The 21586-nt window shown below is 41.3% G+C and overlaps 1 protein-coding gene across 1 annotated transcript in view; it reads left to right on the top strand.

The window, feature by feature from the left end:
* UTRN (utrophin) overlaps positions 1-21586 on the top strand; it is a 387861-nt gene that overhangs the window by 91084 nt on the left and 275191 nt on the right. Inside the window, exons 11-21 of the mRNA XM_054162750.1 lie at positions 159-340; positions 1329-1479; positions 2949-3068; positions 3753-3854; positions 7180-7287; positions 7678-7857; positions 9471-9637; positions 10668-10791; positions 15869-15956; positions 19270-19505; positions 19770-19950. Of these exons, the coding sequence (XP_054018725.1) occupies positions 159-340; positions 1329-1479; positions 2949-3068; positions 3753-3854; positions 7180-7287; positions 7678-7857; positions 9471-9637; positions 10668-10791; positions 15869-15956; positions 19270-19505; positions 19770-19950 (1639 nt within the window). The remainder of the gene's footprint in view (positions 1-158; positions 341-1328; positions 1480-2948; positions 3069-3752; positions 3855-7179; positions 7288-7677; positions 7858-9470; positions 9638-10667; positions 10792-15868; positions 15957-19269; positions 19506-19769; positions 19951-21586) is intronic.

Below are 21586 nucleotides of genomic sequence, written 5' to 3'. Positions count from 1 at the left end.
AGAGTCTTCTATCATAGATAGCAACAGCCATGCTTGTGTATTTGAAGGTGCCAGCTTATTCTGCAGCACTATTTCAAATATGACAATTTAGCAGGAGTTTACTAATTCATGAACTGTATCAGAGATCAGAGTGTCATGGCTAGGTGTACCATTTCTAGGGTTTTATGATGGAACTGACTGCACATCAGAGCAGCGTGGGCAGTGTTCTGCAGGCTGGAAACCAACTAGTGGCCCAGGGAAATCTGTCACCTGAAGAGGAGTTTGAGATCCAGGAGCAAATGTTGCTGCTGAACTCTCGCTGGGAGGAGCTCAGGGTGGAGAGCATGGACAGGCAGTCCCGGTGAGTACTGTGGTGCAAGCTCTCCTACAGCTCGCTGCAGGACCAACTTCTGGTGCTTACTGCATCCTGGAGAAGGTGGTTTGCATCCAGCTGTAAGGGTTTTTTTAGAATTATATTTTTCAGTTTGTGACATGAAATTCATCTTGCTCATACTTTCCATGATAAAACAAAAGTGCATATATAATTGAGTGGGTTTAAATGATTTGGGTTTTTTTAGTCTTATATGAAAGTACTTTGTTATGTTTTGTAAATGTGCTGGACTAGATATGTGGTATTTAGATGCAATAGTTAAATGTGTTCTTTATGCTATTTCAGCCTCAATAAAGTATACAGTAGAAGTAGAATTCTGTGCATTCATACAACTAAAAAGTGCTCAGAAGTAGTTTTTCCTGCCTGTGGGTTATCCAGCTGAGTACCACACATCAAGGGAACTGCATTTTGTTGCAACTCTCTGGAGAGGCTTTATTCACAAATTCAGAAATTGCATTGTGTTGGAAGGAAGCCTCAAAGGTCATCTTGTCCAAGCCCCCTACAGTGAGTAGGGACACTTCCAACTACAGCAGGCAGCCCAGGGCCACGTCAAGTCTAATCTTAACGGGGCCTCAACCTGTTCCAGTATTTTACCACTCTTGTTGTAAAGAGCTTCCTCCTTACATCTAACCTAAATCTACCCTGCTCCAGTTTAAAACAGTTTCCCCTCATCCTTTCACTACAAACCCTTCTAAACAGTCCCCTTCTCTATTAGTGGCAAATCCCTGATGCAAGAAACAATTTCTGATATAAATTGTGCCTAATTCAGTAGCTTTTTTTTTTTTCTTGAGAAAGAAATAAGGATATTTAACTGTTCCTTAGCTTAATAGTAAAAATCTTTTTTGATGATAGCTAACTGCTTTATGAATAGCATTACTTCTTTCCTACAGGAAGTAGAACTTAGTTTCTTTCCTTGGGAAATTGTTTCTGAGAACTCTACTCCTGCTTCTCCCTGCAGCCTGCATGACATGCTGATGGAGCTCCAGAAGCAGCAGTTGCAGCAGCTGTCTGACTGGCTGACGGTCACAGAAGAACGCATTCAGAAGATGGAATCTCAGCTTTTAGCGGAAGATTTGGAGTCCCTTCAAAAACAGCTGGAAGAACATAAAGTAAACTTTTTTGTCTCATGTAATACCTTATGGAAGAAATGTTTGAAAGATGTGTATGCTGGTGAGAAACTTGACTGTATCAGAAGCCATATATGGCTGTATGTTGAAGGGCTGCATTTGATACTTGGAAAAGGATGATGATGGGGTAGAAAGGAATTGGAAGTTTCTGGAAGTAAAGACTTAAGCACTGATGACTACAGAAGGAAGCAAAACCTGTAGGGGAAATTGTGTTCCACTCACTTTGTGCAGAAAATGAGGCCTCTCCAGGTAAACTGTTGGTGTGAGAGACAGCATAGAAAGTAATGTGGATGAACATGCCTTTAATGACTTGCAGGCATTGCTAAAGCATGCTTGAGACCTGAAGATTTAAATAAGTGGGAGCTAAAACTATCAGGAAGGGCCTCTCAAGTCACTGATTTCTGCCTCTGCTTTTATAGGGGTTGCATCCTAAGGGGGTACATAGAGACTACATTCTGATGTGCACAGTGTTTTGGAAGTGGTTTGTCTTTTAATTAAGTTTCCAGATGGGAGTCCAGCCTTTCTAGCCTGCAGTGTTTTGTGGGGTTTTTTGAAGTGAGTGATAGCCATTTGATACTTGTTGTGGTTGTACCTTTGGTTTTCATATTCAGTGCTGAGGTTTGACCACCTTTGCAGCATGGGGCACACCTCACAGGGCAAGAATTGTGGAATGCTTTCAGTCTGTGTAATTCTAAGTCCCACATTTACATTATTTCCTCTGTCTTCAACGTCTGGGGAGTTGGAGGTGTGTGGTTCACAGAGTAGCTTAGAATATTCTGGGATGAAAAGTGATATTTACACTACTGTAAAGGCATATTGATCTTGCAGAGGTATTTTGGAGATATGCTTTAACCGTGAACTCTGTTCTGTTAGAAGTTGTCTGAATATTTAAATCTCCAGATTATATCAAACTGATCAGACGTGTATGTTTCCTGCAGTTTTCTACTATTGTCTTTCAACACCATGTTCAATTTGTAGCACTGTTGAAACTTTTGATAACTATACTGTTAACTGTTAAAAGACAAATGTTCTTAGTGATTTTTTTTTTTTACCCCCCCCCCCCCCCCCCGTTTGGCATGCCCTAAGGTACTTGCTTGTTAATAATAATAGTGTTTTAGAGAAGCACTTGAGCTCTGTTACCTGTAACAACAGACATACCAGAAAGTCGGTGCAGTTACCATGCAGTTCTAGCCTGGTATGGTGCGTACAGCTTTAAGCACTCCATGTTCTCTAGCATTTTAACAGAAGGGTTTGGAGTTCATTTTGAGCAATTTATTGTGTTGAACACTTATTACATTTATTTCAACTGTGCAGTGATTCCCAATGGAAAAATGTGTGCTTAATTGTTGAATCTGAGGTACTTTGCCACAGCGGTTGTTAGACACTGTGACTTAAATAGCAGATTAGCACAAATGTATTGGAAATTGGTAACCTCTGATTTGCTGTTCTAGTGCCTGCAAAGTGACCTAGAGACAGAACAGGTGAAGGTAAACTCCCTAACGCACATGGTCGTCATTGTTGATGAAAGCAGCGGGGAAAGTGCAACAGCTCTTCTGGAGGAACAGTTGCAGGTAGAATGTTAGAGCTCTTGTTAACTCTCCAGGCACTTACAACCTCCACATATAATTGCTAATCATCATCTTTGTGTTTAAAGACAATTTGTTCTAGGAGGTAAAGTACAGTGTGTGTGTGTTTTAGAAGTAATATTAATATAAAGAGTTATTAAATTTGCTCTGCAAAAGTACTTTGGTGACTTTCAAACTCAATTCCTGATCAGTGCAGCTATTCACATTCGCAGTTACCGAGGCACTTTTGTAGTATATCCTTCCAGCAGTTGAATTTAAATGGGAAGATGTACAGTACAACACGTATTTTCACATAAATAATTTTCATTAGGAAGTTGATACCCAATGGGGGAAAATATTTGAAGGCGTGGGTACAAATTATCTAGGGAACATAGTGCAAAGTATTTTTTTTGGTCTTGTCATAAGTTAGACTGTAACTTCAAGTATAGAGAGTGTGAAACAGTTCATTGAAATGGAATTCCTGCTACTTTGTTCACTGCTTTTGAAGTCAATCAAATAGCTCCCTGACTTCAGCAAAGCCATACGTGAATGCTCTTGAAGGTTTTAACTTCCAGCTTTGAGTGATACATCAGTGGCAATTACTGGCAAGGAAGTAGCTATGGTGTAGAAAGAGGTTACTGTGAGTTTCCTTTTGAGGCTTGTGAATGTTTGCGTGTCTTGCCTTTGTAGAGGCTTGGCGAGCGGTGGACAGCAGTTTGTCGTTGGACCGAGGAGCGACGGGTCAAGTTGCAAGAAATTCAGCTTTTATGGCAGGAGCTGCTGGAAGAACAGGTTAGTACCCCTTCAGATACCCAAAGTGACTGGTTGATCTGAAGGGCAGAAAAATCAGCCAAACAAAAACCCCACAAGCCTCTTCAAAAGGTTTAACAACACTCAGGAAAAAAGCCCTGGAAAACTAGATTTTATATTCTTGTTTAGATTCTCAGTGTTTCTTGAGGAGCAAAGTGGCTTTGCAGTAAAAAAGTATTTTCCGTAAGTAAGAAAGTTAATAACTCCTTATAAAATAACTTTCAAGGAGGCTTACAAAGTGGCCAAGAATTGGGAATATCCATGATAACAAAAGTAACAATGCATCACTAGGTATTTGGTAGTTTAATTACAGACATTTTACTAATTAAGGTATATGTACTTCCAGCATGGAAACATGAACATGTTTATGTGATCAACTAATCAATATATAGTGTTTTCAAAATCCTAAACCATGGTCAATATAGTGAAGCTTGTCTCATTTTGCTGAGTTTAGGCAAACAGTTGAATTGTGAAGGTGATGGCATTGTGAGTTTTTTCTTGCTATGATATCACACACTTTACATCTGTATTAAATACAATGCTCAAACACAAATTAGTGATGGCACTGAAAATGTGGTAAGATAACTGCCTGTGTTACATTGGCATGTCTAGTCCTAGAGTTTATTTTTGTCTCTCAGTTTAAAATACTTGATGGCTTTTCCTTTGAAGGTTTTACCTAAATCATTTGGTTTTCTTAAATGATGGTGTTTATTTCTGTAAGCTATTGTTAAAACTCTGCAGTACACACAAATTTATATTGTTTTTTAGACACTTAAAAGGAGTGGAGCAGTGCTGATATAGCTGTTGCTATCTGTCACAGCCTGTTTTCTTTGACAAGGATGTTGTGTCTGCATTTTTGGGGGTTGCATGTGTGTTTCTCCCTGACCTCTTCTGTGTCTGCTGTATATCAATAAGCTGAATTTGCAGCTGTTACAACCTTGCTGTTAATAGAGTACCAAGGCTCAGATTCTGTTTTATCCAGTGCCAAGTATCTATTTAAGTACATTTCCTTTAATTAGCATGTGGGCATACATGTGCATGTACATATGTAAGTTCTGTGTAAGGATTTTCTGGCAGCTCTTGGGCGAGATAAATTTCTGAGTTGAAAAGTAAAGATTGGGGAATGGAATGAAGCTGGAGGTGGAGAGATTCAGACTGGACATGAGGAGGAAGTTCTTTACCATGAGAGTGGTGAAGCCCTGGAATAGGTTGTCCAGGGAGGTGGTTGAGGCCCCATCCCTGGATGTGTTTAAGACTGGGCTGGATGAGGCTCTGGCCAGCCTGATCTAGTGTGGGGTGTCCCTGCCCATGGCAGGGGGTTTGGAACTAGATGATCCTTGTGGTCCCTTCCAACCCTGACTGATACTATGATACTGTGATTTGTCAGAAATCCTCATTCTGTAAGTCGGGGTGCAGGCTTCAAATGCTCTGTTTTGATGACCCTATGTGAACATGTTTCTCTCTTCTTCCACCGTTACATTTGTCTAGGGGAAAGTGACCCCTCATTGACTACTGCAATGCTGTTAAGAAAGTAGTGGAGTTGCTTTGCATTCCTTCTTTTTTTTAATTAGTATGTAATTATTTTGCTCTGTAAAGCTGAAAAAATTTAATTTGTTGTCTATTTCATGTAGAATTTCAGATGGGCAGTAATGAGGAAGTAGAAATTTATTTTAGGTGGTTGTTCAAATCTGAACAATGCATTTATTGCCAACAGGTTTGAATTACAATTCTCTGTCCTCAAGAATTGTCAAGAGACCTATGAAAACTGCAATTTGAAACTAATTGAAAACTTTTGTGTTAATGAACTGTTTGTATGAAAGTAACTAAAGCATTTAGTTACTGTAGCTTTCCATTTTGCCCAGCCAGATGGAGAGATTGAGCACCGTGATGCATCAGCCTTTTTGTGGCTGCCTGGAAAATGTTTGGAAACTGCATTGCCAAGTCAACACAAACCTTACCATTCAGGAAACAAATTCTTCAATCAGTGCCAGATATTTTCTAGCACTGTGATAATCATGTTTCAGTTTTCCATGGAGACTGATCATTGACTGCTGATTAAGCAGAAATTAATTGAATACATTGAAGGGTTTTTAAGCTTCCTTTGTTGGCTGGGATGCCAGCATGATTTTTCCAGAGTGTGGTATTATAATTTTGTTTCTCACAGCCTTATGACATCTCACCACTGTTGTATTTGCTATCTTTGTTTTGTTTATTGATATACACTGGCAATGTAAACTGCCTTAATCCTATGGCCTGAAAGTTGATGTAGTTAGTTCTGGGACAATGCCAAAACAATACCACTAGACTGTGGTGCCCACTGGCTGTACTGAAGTGTGTTGTTCAGAGGAGAAAAGAATCTGCATTGCTGTATCGTTGCTACTAGAGGAGTAGCAGTGGCCACTGAGCTTCAGAGAGAGCCCAGTATAATCTAGCAACCTGTTACAACATATTATGTATAAAATCCTTCCTAACACTTGGTGCCAGTTATTCTGAAGTTTCCATAGGAGTGCTGTGACTGAAGAAAAGCAAGAAAGCAACACCCAGGACAGTTTTCCTCAAAAAAAAAACCAAACCCCAACCAAACGAAAAAAAACCCACACCAAAAAAACAACCCACACAAAAAAAACAACCCACCAAACCCAACAACAACAAGCCAAAAAACCCAAACAAACAAATGATACCACCACCAGACAAAACCCCACAAAACAGAAAAAGCTCAAGACCCCTGAGTTATTGCTTATCAGGGCAGACTGCTTCAGCATTCAGTAGTTAATGAGATAGTATTTGCTGAAGATATTTTGCAATTGGAAGTAGGTACAGTAAACAGGGAGGTAACTGATTAGTATCATGTCTTTGGCTGCCTGGACTAAAAAAAGCTCTGAATTATGAGTGGCATAGCTTCTGTGGGAAGATGTTTATAATGGCTGGTTTTGAATCACAGAGTAAGAAGGGTGGAGAACGAAAGAAAAACGACATGCCATTTTCATGTATTTAATCCTAAAATAATTTCTAAGTCCCACATCATCTTTATGGTGGATCTCTTGTTGCTATAACTAACTATGTGGGAAGTGCAATGATATATTGAGGAATGGTTTTATTGAAATTGTTTTGTTACTTAGTTTTCTGATCTGTTTTTTTTCTTTTAATACCTTTCTTTATTAATGCCAACTGAAATTCCTGCATATAAGACTGAGAAATGTGCTTTGAATGCAAAGATCCTAAAGAAGGAATTGTCAATAGCTATTTGATAAGCTTGCTATTTTCTTGTAACCTTTCTATTTTTTATTTTTTTTTGTATGATCTGCAGTGCTTATTGAAAGCTTGGTTGACTGAGAAAGAGGAGGCTTTGAGTAAGGTCCAGACAAGCAACTTTAAAGATCAAACAGACCTGAGTGTAAATGTTCGAAAGCTAGCAGTGAGTATCACTATCCTGCTCTGTCCTGTCAAATCTCATAGGCTAAATAAATGGCAAATTACAGTTTAGAACCCAGTAGGAGCTGTGAATGCATGGTACTTTGGAAGCCAGGCAAATATCCTATCCTTGCCAAATTCTTGATTTTAAAAATACTTGATTTTAAAAAAATGTGTGCAGCCTACTCCATAGCTTTTCCAAGGTGGTGAGCCCTGTTTCAGGGCTGTGCTCTTTTTAAGCATGTTTGTTGGTGCTTTGTTACACAGTAGACTGTTTTGAAACCTATGATGCATCTGGCTAAGCTAGCATGTTTTCCCTCCATGCTATGGTATTAAAAGCTTGAAGTTGGTGAAATTCTTGATGTCATCTTTTAATGTTTTCTTTTAACTTCAGATTTTGAAGGAAGACATGGGTATGAAAAGGCAAACACTAGACCAGCTAAACGAGCTAGGTCAGGATGTGGCCCAAATAATTGGAAATGACAGAGCATGCAGTAAAATTGATCAAGATCAAGAAGATCTAACTCAGAGATGGGACAGTTTGGTTCAGAAGCTAGAAGATTACTCTAACCAGGTAGTTAACAAGACAATATTACTTTTAAGCTCTTTAGGTGTCTGTATATGTGCAAACCTTGGTGATACTGTGAGCAAAATTGCCCAAGCAAATTCTTGGCATCATGCTAAAGAGGTAGGTGAGTGCTCTTTCAAGACTTTATCTGCTGACAAAGTTGCTTTCACTTTTTGCTCTTCAGAACCCCGAGTTGTTAACCTGACTATTGGTATCGCAGAATCAGCCACACTGGAAAAGACCTCAGAGATCAAGTCCAGCCTATTACTTAATACCTAATACCATTCTCACACAGATTAAGCTTCGTTTTTCTGATAAAGTTGGCTTGCTGTTTATTATCAATCAATACAAAAGTATTTAAACATTTTAAGAGTGCTGGAACTGGATAGAATCTGATACTAAATGAAAACAAAGGCAAAACCTAAACCCCAGAATAGATAGATAAATGGGAGTCACTCACAGAGCGTAAATGCTTGTATATGATCTCTCATCTGTTGAAATGGAGTAGTTGTTTGTTTTAAATAGTGATGAATAGTCAAGCTGGTTTGTTAGATGTTTACTTTGAGTACTCTTTAATGTTTTTATTTAGATAGAACTCCCATTGGCTCCTTTGAGAATTTTGTTTGATAGTTTTGTGACTCATGTCCTCTTTTACAGTAATAAAATACTATGATGAAGGCTGCAGCACTGATTCACAACCAGTTTGGTGTGTAGTGACTGATTTGTGTAGTCTGAGTAGGTGTCCATTTCAGCCATGTGGCTCTAATTTGTTCTTATATTTAATTCAAGGCAGTGGGGAGTGCCAAATCCTATCTTCATCTTTTCACTTTCCCTCCTCTAAATATGGAACACATAGTTAGAATGTACGGGTTGATTCCCATGAGACTTACTTTGTATTTTGTTCAAGTGTGGAAGGTTTCTATTGACTTCAGTCAGTGTTTGAGTCAAATCCACTGTTTATCAGCTCTTTTTGAGATCTAGGCTTGGTTTTATGGTATATGAGTATAAAATACAGAATGGTATATTAATAAACCTAAGGACCTTAGTTCTTTCTGTGCAACAAGCAATAAAGAGAAAAAGTGTTGTATACATTTTTATTTTTGTTTTTTTAGAATAGAATTAACCAGGTTGGAAAAGACCTTTGAGATCATCAAGTCCAGCCTATCATCCAACACTAATTGACTAAACCATCGCACTAAGTGCCCCATCCAGTCTCTTCCTAAACACCTCCAGTGATGGTGACTCCACCACCTCCCTGGGCAGCACATTCCAATAGCCAATCACTCTTTCTATGAAGAACTTCTTCCTAACATGCAGCCTAAACGTCCCCTGGTGCAGCTTGAGACTGTGTCCTCTTTATTTTTAGTTCACTTGAACTGGCATGAAATTCTAGCTGAACTGAGTATTTTGATGCTTGGTTCCCATCTGTAAAATGAGAATAAGGATTTTTTTCTCTGCAGTGCATCTGTGTTAAAGATACTTCATGACAGCTAGACATGGTCATTTGTAGGAGTCAATAGATGGGCTTTTGTGATTAGTGAATAAAAGTAACTAAACAAAAGCAATTCAGCTTCTGTTAAAAATGACATTTACCCCTTTTGTTAAATTATTTTCTATAGGTAACTCAAGCTGTAGGAAGCATAGGGATGTCACAGGTCTCACAAAAGACTGCTGCAGAAACATTATTGAAGGAAGAGGTAGTGGTTAAACAGCTTCGACAGGAGTTGCCTCCACCACCACCCCCAAAGAAAAGGCAAATCCCAGGGGACAGTGAAACAAAGAAAAAGTAAGTATGTCTCTGCCATTTTTCCCTTGCTCGCTAGGTGCTAGGTAGGCTCATATCTCTTGGTCATGGCTTTGATTCCTCTTTTGTGTAAGTGAGGGATACTTAAGTTTTGACTGTAAAGTTGGGTTTGAGGAATGTGAAGAAAATGTTATGTACAACCTTGTTAACAGAGCGGGAGAAGACCTGCAGCTTCCTTAACTTTCAAAGGGCAATGGGGATGTTTTGTTTCTCACCAAACTGTGTCTTTAGACCTTTGTATTTCAGCTCCTTTGCTGAAGGACAAATAGTTTTGGGGTTTTTTTTTTTGAAAGACATCTCATCTGTGGTTGAAAAAGTCAAAGTGCCATGCAAACCTGTAACTAACAGAGACTTCTGCATTTGTTGGTAGGCTGCTATCTTCCATATTAGAATTTAGATTATGTTAAGTTGTATAATTGTAATATGTCCTGACATGTGCTCTGTGTAGTGTATCTGTTCTTTTCTCCAGCTCTGTAGAACATCCACCCTAGCCAAAAATATTAAGCTGTAAGGTCATGTTTAGTCAGCTAGTATTCAAAAATGTCCACTGTCACTGCCACGAGTTCTTAAGCTGCTAGCTTTTTCAAATTAAATAACACTGCAGGCTTCTAGGAAATTTAGAACTGTAATTCTTATTTGTCTTGTTCCTGAGGTGTAGTTTACTTGTAAAATATTAATCATTGAGAGATATGTTTTGTGCCATATTAAAAGCAATAGCAATACTTTGCATGAAGGTATGTATAAAAAATAAATGAATTTAAAAAAATGCACTCTTCACCTGCAGTTTGCCCTCAAAGTTTAACACCATGGACATAATTTTGGACATGGTAGATTTTTGAAAGTCTGTTTCTGTCCTGTTGCCTATGAGTAGTAATACAAGAAACATGAATCTCGTTTGCAGCCTTGCTTTTTTGGGGATTGAGGAATGTGCTGACCTTTAAGACTTCTGATTTTTTAAGACAGTGTGACCGAACAGGATAAAATGACAAAATTGTTTGGCCTTTTAAACCAGGTTTGATGCTGAAAGTGCTGAGCTCTTGAGCTGGATTTCAAAATCAAAATCTGCAATTCAGACCACAGACATCAAAGAGTACAAGAAGATGAGAGAGACTTCAAACATGAAAGAAAAGTTGAAGGTAAAATGTGGAGATAACGTTCCCCATAACTGTATATTTTGCCTCCAAACTGGCTGTCAGCTGAAGGTGTGGACTGATGTGCATGCTTTGTGGGGATTAAATTAGGCTCGAAGGGGGAGGGGGTTAAAACCAGATGCACTAGAGATGAGCCTGACGACAACTTTCAGTCTACCATCTCACTTGAGGTGGTAGATGGTGACAATATCAAATTTGTCTGTGACAAGTGGTAGGAAGACACCCCAGGGTTTGGTTGGGTGAGGTGATAGTTAGGGCCTCCAGCCTGTTGCCCTGAAGCATGCTGTGAACACCGCAGCAAAGGCAAGGTCTTACAGAACTGAGCCAGGGTCCTCTGAGGTCATGAGAGACAGGAGGGTACCTCCCATGAAACGCCTTGGGGGAACAGTGGGATGCCCCTCTAAGTAGGTGACATGGCCCAGCTGAAGTGCCTCTACACCAATGCACACAGCATGAGCAGCAAACAGGAGTTGTAAGCTACCCTGCTAGGTGAAAGCTATGACATGGTGGCAATTACAGAAACTTGGTGGGATGAATCCTACAACTGGAGTGTAACTGTCGATGGCTACAAGCTGTTCAGAAGGGACAGGAGAGGAAGAAGGGGTGGAGGTGTTGCCCACTATGCAAAGAAGTCGATAGAGTGCGAATAGTTGTTAGTATCATAGTATCAGTCAGGGTTGGAAGGGATCACAAGGATCACCCAGTTCCAACCTCCCTGCCATGGGCAGGGACACCCCACACTAGATCAGGCTGGCCAGAGCCTCGTCCAGCCTGGTCTTAAACACTTCCAGGGACGGGGCCCTAACCACCTCCCTGGACAACCCATTCCAGGGCTTCACCACTCTCATGGTGAAGAACTTCCTCCTCATGTCCAGCCTGAATCTCCCCACCTCCAGCTTCATTCCATTCCCCCTAGTCCTATCACTACCTGATATCCTGAGAAGTCCCTCCCCAGCCTTCTTGTAGGCCCCCTTCAGATACTGGAAGGCCACAATTAGGTCACCTCGGAGCCTTCTCTTCTCTAGACTGAACAGCCCCAACTCCTTCAGTCTGTCCTCATAGGAGAGGTGCTCCAGCCCTCTGATCATCCTCGTGGCCCTTCTCTGGACACACTCCACCACGTCCATATTCCTCTTGTAATAGGGGCTCCAGAACTGGATGCAGTACTCCAGGTGGGGTCTCACCAGAGCTGAGTAGAGGGGGACAATCACCTCCCTTGACCTGCTGGCCACACTTGTCTTGATGCAGCCCAGGATCTGATTGGCTTTCCGAGCTGCAAGTGCACACTGAGAGCTCATGTTGAGCTTCTCATCCACCAGCACCCCCAAGTCTCTCTCCTCAGGGCTGCTTTCCAGCCAGTCACTGCCCAGCCTGTATTTGTGCCTGGGATTGCCTCAAGCCAGATGCAGGATCCTGCACTTGGTCTTGTTGAACCTCATGAGGTTGGCTTGTGCCCACCTCTCCAGCCTGTCAAGGTCCCTCTGGATGGCATCCCTTCCCTCCAGCCTGTCTGCTGCACCACACAGCTTGGTGTCATCAGCAAACTTGCTGAGGGTGCACTCAATGCCACTGTCCATGTCACCGACAAAGATGTTGAACAAGCCTGGTGCCAGGACTGATCCCTGAGGGACTCTGCTTGTCACTGGCCTCCACTGGGATATGGACCCATTGACAGCCACTCTTCGGGTGCAGCCATCAAGCCAGTTCTTTATCCATCTAGTGGTCCAGCCATCAAACCCATGTGTCACCAGTTTGGAGACCAAGATCTTGTTGCTAAAGAATAACTACGAGATAGAAATTAGGGATTGGGACAACAAGGGGAGCCTTGTGGTAGGAGTCTACTCTAGGCTGCCTGATCAGGCTGGCCTGCAATGGTCATGCACTTGTGCACTTCACCATCCTGAGGAATATGAAGCCCACAAGAAGCATAGTTAGGACTCCAAATTTTAGGAAAGCAAAATTCCAGCTCTTCAAGGAGTTAGTAAATAGGACTCTAAAGGAAACAGCCCTCAGGGACAAGGGAGTGGAACATTGCTGGCAGATCTTTAAGGATGCTTTCTGTAGAGCACAAGAGATCTCAATCCCCACATACAAGAAATTGAGCAAGGAAGTCAAGAGACCACCACTGGTTGAGCTGCTGGTCAAACTAAAGGGCAAGTTAGGACTACACAGGAAGTGGAAGAAGGGGCAGGCATCCTGGGAAGAGTATAGGGATGTTGCTTGGTTGTGTAGGGATGAGGTCAGGAAGGCCAAGGCACAGCTGGAACTGAACTTGGCAAGGGAGGTCAAGAAAAACAAGAAAGTCTTACAGGTACATTAATCAGAAAAGGTAGGTTAAGGAAAGTGTACCCCCTTGATGAGCAGTAGTGGGGAGCTTGTATCAACAGATGAGAAGGCTGAGATTCTCAACAACTTTTTTGCCTTAGTCTTCACTGGCAGCCCCTTGCCTCATGGCTCTCATGTTGATGGCCCACAAGATGGAGACAAAGTACCTCCCACTGTAAGTGAAGACAAGGTGCATGATCATCTGAGGAAACTGAAGATATACAAGTCCATGGGACCTGATGAAATGCATCCCAGAGTCTTGAGGGAATTAGCTGATGTAGTTGCCAAGCCACTCTCTATGTTATTTGAAAAGTCCTGGCACTTAGGTGAAGTCCCTGGTGCTGTCAATATGCCAGAGGGACAGAATGTCATCCAGAGGGACCTGGACAAGCTGCAGAGGTGGGCACAAGTGAACCTCATGACATTCAACAACAGCAAATGCAGGGTTCTGCACCTGGGCTGGAACAACTCTTGTGATCAATACAGACTAGGGGATGAGGTGTTAGAAGGCAGCCCTGTGGAAAACGACTTGGGGGCTCCGATGGATGAGATGCTGGACATGAGCAGACAGTGTGTGCTTGCTGCCCAGAAGACCAATCACATTCTGGGCTACATTGAAAGATGTGTGGCCAGCAGATCCAGAGAGGTGATTCTGCCATTTTACTCTGCTCTGGTAAGGCCTCACCTAGAGTACTATGTCCAGGTCTGGAGCCCTCAATACAGGAAGGATGTGGACCTGATGGAGACGGTCCAGAGAAGGGCCGTGAAAATCATCAGGGGGTTGGAGCACCTCTGCTACAAAGACAGGCTGAGGGAGCTGGGGTTGTTTAGGCTGGAAAAGAGGAGACTCCAGGGACACCTAATAGCAGCCTTCTAGTACCCAAAGGGAACCTACAAGGAGGATGGAGCAAGACTGTTTACAAAGGCCTGTGGTGATAGGACGAGGGGCAATGACTTCAAACTAGAGAAGAGGGGATGAGAGAGATGAGGGGATTGAGATAGTCATCAGAAGATTTGCAGATGACACCAAGTTGGGAGCAGATGGTGGCCTGCCCTCTAACTGATCACCATCTGCTCCCAACTTGGTGTCATCTGCAAATCTTCTGAAGGGCTCTGCAGAGGGACCTCGACTGACTGGACAGATGGGCAGAGTCCAACAGGGTGGCATTCGACAAATCCAGGTGCTGGGTGCTGCACTTTGGCCACGGCAACCCCATGCAGAGCTACAGGCTGGGGTCAGAGTGGCTGAAGAGCTGCCAAACAGAAAGGGACCTGGGGGTGCTGATTGACAGCTGCCTAAACATGAGCCAGCAGTGTGCCCAGGTGGCCAAGCAGGCCAATGGCATCCTGGCCTGCATTAGGAATAGTGTGGCCAGCAGGAGCAGGGAAGTCATTGTGCCCTGTGCTCAGCACTGGTTAGGCCACACCTTGAGTACTGTGTCCAGTTCTGGGCCACTCAGTTTAAGAAGGACATTGAGACACTTGAACGTGTCCAGAGAAGGGCAACAAGGCTGGTGAGAGGCCTTGAGCACAAGCCTTACGAGGAGAGGCTGAGGGAGCTGGGATTGTTTAGCCTGGAGAAGAGGAGGCTTAGGGGAGACCTCATTGCCCTCTACAACTACCTGAAAGGTGGTTGCAGCCAGGAAGGGGTTGGTCTCTTCTCTCTAGCAACCAGCACCAGAACAAGGGGACACAGTCTCAAGCTGCACCAGGGGAAGTTTAGGCTCAAGGTGAGGAGAAAGTTCTTCACTGAGAGAGTCATTCGTCATTGGGATGGGCTGCCCAGGGAGGTGGTGGAGTCACCGTCCCTGGAGGGGTTCAAGAGGGGATTGGATGTGGCATTTGGTGCCGTGATCTAGTCGTGGGGTTTGTGGTGACAGGTTGGACTTTGAGGTCTCTTCCAACCTTGGTGATACTGTGATACTGTGAAGAGCAGATTTAGATTGGATGTTAGGAACAGGTTCTTTACCATGAGGGTAGTAGAACACTGGAACAGGTTGCCTGGGGAGGTGGGGCCCTGTCCAAGTGAGGCTCTGGGCAACCTGGTCTAGTTGAGGATGCCCCTGCTTACTGCAGAGGAAGTTGGACTAGATGACCTTTGGAGGTCTTTTCCAACCCAGACCATTCTATAATCCTAAATCCTTTCAGTTAAATAGTTTCAGAACTGGACATAGATGGATTTCTGACAAGCTTAACGCACATTTTTGCTGATGTTGGGTTGCACAATCCACAGGAAATTTGAAAAACGGCAGATGTCTCCTCTGCAGTTCGATGATGTGTGTGTTCAGGATTGGTATCTTTTTCACTAAGCAGCATATTTTGATTTAATATTTCACAGCTGGAGATGGATTTGAGTGGTATTACTTCTATAATTTTGGCAGACGTGGGACAGTGGCCTGCTCAGGGACACTTTGAATCGTGCTGTGACGTTCTGCACACACTGTACTTGTGTTTTACCTGGTGTCCCAATATCTGATTTTATGTAACAAGATCAACACTCTTTCAACAATATTTTGTTCCTGGTGCTTGCCTGGTACTGGTACTTGTGAGAGCTAACTCCTTTGACATTTATTTTCTGAACAAACTGAGCTAATGTGTATCTTAGAAGGTGCTGGATCCAAGAAAACTGGAATATGTTTTGCTAGTAGTGGGAAAATACATGTTATGGAGGGTTGGGGGTAAGCCAAGAAAAACATTACTCTCTGCAAACTGTAGTCTTTTGCCATTTACTTTGTAGGTTATTGAAAAAGAGAGAACTGAAAAGATCCAAAAATTAGATGACCTGAAACAAAGTGGACATATTATTTTGGATCAAATGGGAACGGGTAAGCAAATTAAAGGTTTTTCTGGTTTTTAATTTAATCAGATGAGTTACTGGAAAAGTGATACTGAAAGACTCTAGCTCCAATTAAGCATCACAATATATTCTTTCCCTCTCCCTCCATTTTCTTTCCTTCAGAGACACTGGTTATTACTGCTGTTGCTAGTTACTGATATGTATGTGTGTGTGTGTGTGTTTATTAAAGCTTGTAGAAAAGCAATATTGATATTCTTTCTTTAATGTGTGTATGTTCATTTAAAACCTTTTAACAATTATTTTTGTTGAAATTGAAATAATTTTTTGAAAGGGTGGCAACTTTCTTTGGGGGAAAGGACTTGGTTTAATTTTAAATTATGTGGCGATAGGTTGGACTTCATGATCTCAAAGGTCTTTTCCAGCCTGGTTTATTCTATTCTGTTCTACACAACTTTGAATTATAACTTCCTCAAGTGGAAATTCGAAACCAAATTTAATCTTAATAAATGTGTGTGTATTTCTTTTTATTCCTAGTTTTCTTTTTTTTTTTTTTGTAAAATCTGTCACTATGTTTTGTTGATGCAATCATCATTTATGGCTGAAAGGCAAGAGGGAAGCCTACATGCTTGAGAAAATGATTGATTGTCAATTAAAACATTTATCCCTGGAAACATACAATCATTATCAGTGAAAGTCGAATCTTTTAGGTCTTGCCAGAATCTTGTTTCATAATGTGACAGAACTGCATCAGTAAAATGTCAGCTTCTCCATAAAAGAGCTGTTCATATCATCCAGGGACAGTCTTTTAGATCTGCTATAGACTTGGGATTCTGGTGAAATTGCCATGATTAGCAGCATTCAGACAGGTGAAGGGATGGTGTCAGTGCCCTGCATACTGACCAATATCCCTTTTGGAAAGTGCTAATTTGTACTGAATTTTGCAACTGTAGCTTTTTTTTGTTTTCTTTTCTATCCAGCCCCTTTGCCTGTATGCCCCTATTTGCTTAGTATCTCCAGTCCTTACCTCTTTATCTACTACAGCTGAAGCTTTTCAGTGTGGGTGCCATTGCCCTGAAGCTGATTTAACTTGAAGTTTGGGTTATAAAAATCTGTAGCTGTTCCCTCCCTTCCTCTCTCTTTTTATAATCACTTCCACCTGTGATAGGTCACGGCTATGAAGCTCGTATCTGTCTATCATCATTAGAAATGCACAGCTGAAAAACTGCTTTGTGTTAGCAAAAAACAAGATGCAGAAATTGCTACCTAATTGTTTGCCATCTTAAAGTTTGGGTTCTACAGAAAATAACCAATCTATAGCCCCTGGTAGTATGCTTTGTCCAGCTCAGAATGACAGTCCTTCTCTCCAAAAATTGGACTGGGCTACACCTGTGTGCACAGCACTGGCACGTGTGTATGCATCCATTTGTATCTTTGGGGTATGAACAGGATGTGTTGTGACCGACCATTGCGTGCATACTTCTCTTACGTGGCTCAGTCCAGCTGCAGTGCTTCTGTATTGTAGATGTGCCAAGTGTATGGCCAATGTGTGAAGCACAGGGAGGATCTATAGGGTAGAGCCTTCAAGTGCACTTGTAGAAGCTAACTGTTTACCTACTCTGACCAAAGCACTGGGCTCCACTACACTGAAGTGGTGCAGCAGAAACCCCACTCCATCTTACTTTCCTCATACTTGGATCTAAGTGACAGAACTGTTAAGTCCAAATGACCCTATATAAAAAAGGTGATACTTTGAAGGCAAATCTGTGTTATAAAGCTGCAATGGCAAGAATGCACTCTTGAATGCACATATCACCAGAATTTCCTATGTAGCAAAATTGTCAGTTACTTCTTGCATTTGAGGAAATCAAGTAATGAGGAATGGGTTGGGAGGTCTGTTCACTTATGCTACACAGGTAATGCATTGATTTGTCAGATGGTGTAGCAAGTGCTTCATGTTGTCACTGTCAATGGCAAATAACCTCATGTTTTGTCATGTTGCTGTTGTTGCTGTTCATATTACCTAGTTATTAATCTTGTTTGCATGCAAGGACAGATTCACAGAATGGTAGGAGTTTGAGTGACTTCCAGAGATCATCTAGTCCAACCCCTCTGCTAAAGCAGGTTTGCCTAGATTAGGTTACACAAGAACTTGTCCAAGTGGGTTTTGAAAGCCTTCAGAGAAGGTGACTCCACAGCCTTTCTGGGCAGCCTGTTCCAGAGTTCTGTCATTCTCAAAGTAAAGAAGCTTTTCCTTAAGTGAAACCACCTCTGTTTCAGTTTGTGCCTGTTGCCCCTTATTGGGGCAACAGACTGGGCACCATTGAGAAGAGACAGAACCCATACTCTTGTCACCTGTCCTTTAGATATTGATAAGATCCCCTCTGTCTTTTCTTCCCTAGGCTGAACAACCCAGGTATCTCAGCCTTTCCTTGTAAGAGCGATGCTGTAGTCCCCTAATCATCTTCATGGTCCTCTTTTGAACTCTCTCCAATTGAACTGGTGTGCCCAGAACTGGACACGGTCCTCTCTAGGGCAGAGTAGAGGAGGAGAACCTCCCTTGATCTGCTGGTCACACCAGGGTAACATTGGCCTTCTTGACCACAAGAGCACACTGCTGACTCCTGGTTAACTTGTCCACCAGGACTTCCAGGTCCTTCTCTGTAGAGCTGCTTTCCAGCAGGTCAGACCCTAACCTGTATTGGTGCATGAGGTTATTGCTCCCCAGGTGCAGGACTCTGCACTTGGACTTCATGAGGTTCTGCTCTGCCCAACTCTCCAGCGTGAACAGGTCTTGCCAAATGGCTGTACAGCCTTCTGGTGTGTCAGCCATTCCTCCCAGTTTTGTATCATGGTGACACTATTAGCCATTGTTCCCTTTCTTTCCCAGGCCAACAGAATTTCCATCCACCTTTTCATTGACTTCACTGCTACCTTCCAACTTGGTGCCTCCCTTTTCTTTGTAGAATATAGAATATATTTTAAAAAATAACTTCACTGGAAGCTTATTTAAATAAAGCTTAAGTGTGTTTGTATCAATGTTGAGACAGGAATCATGATTAAGGGAATGATGGTGGTCAAGAGTTGGCTCATTGATATAAGTTCAAAAGTTATCAATAGGAAAGAAAGGAATTGGAATACCTTGTTTGTTTTACTGTTAATGTAGAAATAAAAAGGTGAAGCACTGTTAGTATTAAGTACAGTTATATGGATAGGGGAGTTGGAATTATAATTTTGCATGTTAATGCAAATGCACACCTGTAGTTGAAGAGAGGAGAGGTTATATGTCTATTAATAAAAATACATTGCAGTTAATATAACAATAATTTATATAATCTTTTTAGAAGGACTTTCTACAGTGGATATAAAAACAGTGATGGAGAAAATATTGTCAGAGTGGAAAGATGTGGTTCAATATCTGGAAGAAGTGACTAGAAAGATAAAGTACCAGGAAGAGATAAATGCTTATTTTAAGGAAATGAATGAGCTTGAGAAGACTGTAATTGAGAAGGATGCCTGGCTTAGGAATGATGCTGCTTCAGCATCCCAACCCTCAGCAGTCCTGAAAGACTTATGTCAGGTAAGTCTGGCAAAAGCTGTTAATTTTGACTGGAAGCTGTTAGGAGCACAGAATATGCCAGAGGAGCTTGGCTTAGTCAGTAATGTAGCTCAAAATGTCTGAGGCATCCAGGAAACCTGGTTTGACTGGAAGATACTGGTAATTATGTCACAGGAGTAATTCAGCATTGTTGTACTTGTAATGTGGAGATGCTGTGCTGCAGTAGCTTGCTAAAATCTTTTTAGGAGGCAAGTGTGAAATTTGGGTTTGTTTTGAATCTTTCAGAAAGAGTTAACTCATCTTGTAAGCCTGACTCCATGGTTGGAACATCTGAAAGCCACCTGCAAGACACTCACCTCTCAGCCCATGGCTCCAAACTTCATTCAAGAGAGCCTGAATGGCTTTCTCGATCACTTCAGATTGACTCGTCAGAAATTAGAGGAACGTCACCAGCAGCTGAAGAAAGGTAAATATATGTATGCACACAAGCATTTTATTTTAACATGAGGTACCTGTGTTGTTTTGAGGTGTATAGAACTCTCAGAATTGTGGTAGAGTTTTCCTACTTATTCTGGGAGTCTTTGGGTCAGGCTGACTAAATCTTTTTACCCACCTAACACTAGAAAATTTATTGCCCTGTGGTGTTAGAAGTGATTATGCAAGTATGTAACATTCCTGAAATGACATTTAAAGAATTAGGAAAACATATGTAAGGTGTCTAATGTGTTTTGAAAAGCTGTGTCTCTCTCACATAGAAAAAAATAATACTAGAAATGAAAACTGGAAGATTAGGCGAACCTTGTAGAATTGAAGTGCACATATGAAATTTATTCTTTTTCACAGCTTTGAGCACATTAGTCATACATGATTCCTTTTGGAAATTTTGTCTTTGAAGTGAGTTGGAATCTGGCTTTCTTCTCTGGCACTTCCTACTTGGGTTTTTGTTGCATTAAAATTTTGATTATGAGTCTTCAAACTGGTCATGCTGGCTTCTAAGGGATTCTAAATGTAGTACACAAAATATGTAGCTCTATTAATATTTAAGAGCTGAATATCAAGAGCACAGACCTAGATGGAGATTTTCTTTCCTTAGTTTTCATCTTGTTTCTGTGGAATTCAAGGAAGGTTTTTGTTAACAGCCCCAAGTGGAAGAGCATTAACACTGTCTATGCCTAATAAAAATTGGCTTAATTATGAAATCGTTAGGCCGTATATATATATATCTACTGTGTTGCATCATGCCTGCATGTTTCAATTATCTTCATGTAGAAAGCTGTATGGATAACATGTTTGTCTGCCATGCTCAAATGACAAGGTATGCTTTCATTCTTACTGTAAGGAATGATTATTTTGTGATTGTTCTGAATTCATGGATTTTAGAATGGTTTTATTGGTATTGGTGTATTTTTTAATTCTTGCTTGATGTGACAAGTATTAACGTTTTTCTTATGCCACACATCACTTGAGGCCTTGTTAGTATACTTGAACCAGTTACTACTTGGTAAAAACACCTTCCATAATTATAATATATTAATTTCCTATTTGTGTGTGGTTTTGGTGGTGGGTTTTTTTTAATGATAATTTATCTGCACATTGTGTATTAAAGAACAGATGGAAATCTCAGTTCCCAGTTTAATTTGTTTATTTACAGCATAGTTTGAATTGCTGTAAGTTAAACGAACTTCCAGAGCCGTATAACTGGGAGGAACAAACTGGTAGTCACATTTATGAACTTGGCAGACTTTGACTGATGAAATCCAGCTCCTTCTGGACTGATGAAGTCCATGGTTCTTCTTTGAGCTTCTGAAAATTCCCTCAGAGATGGGATTGAGTAGTACTCCATGGGCATTTTTTTGCAAGAGTCTTACTTTTTTTCTTCTTTTTTTGTGTGTGTCTCTTTGTCAATGGGACTTAACTTGAACTATTTTCTTCCCCTTCAGGATTTGCTGTAGTTTAGTGAAAGTACATCTATTTGCTTTTTAGTGAATTCCTCTTTTTTTTTTTTCCTTCCCTCTAAATTTATCCTGTCTTTTTGAAAAGAGGAAGCTAGATAACTGATTCTTTCTAGAAATGTTGACTCATTCCTTAGTTATAAATGGTAT

Source organism: Dryobates pubescens, chromosome 6 (assembly GCF_014839835.1).
Source record: "Dryobates pubescens isolate bDryPub1 chromosome 6, bDryPub1.pri, whole genome shotgun sequence".
NCBI classification, from domain to species: domain Eukaryota; kingdom Metazoa; phylum Chordata; class Aves; order Piciformes; family Picidae; genus Dryobates; species Dryobates pubescens.
Note: the sequence above shows the minus strand (reverse complement) of the source record. Positions and strands in the feature narration are given on the sequence as shown.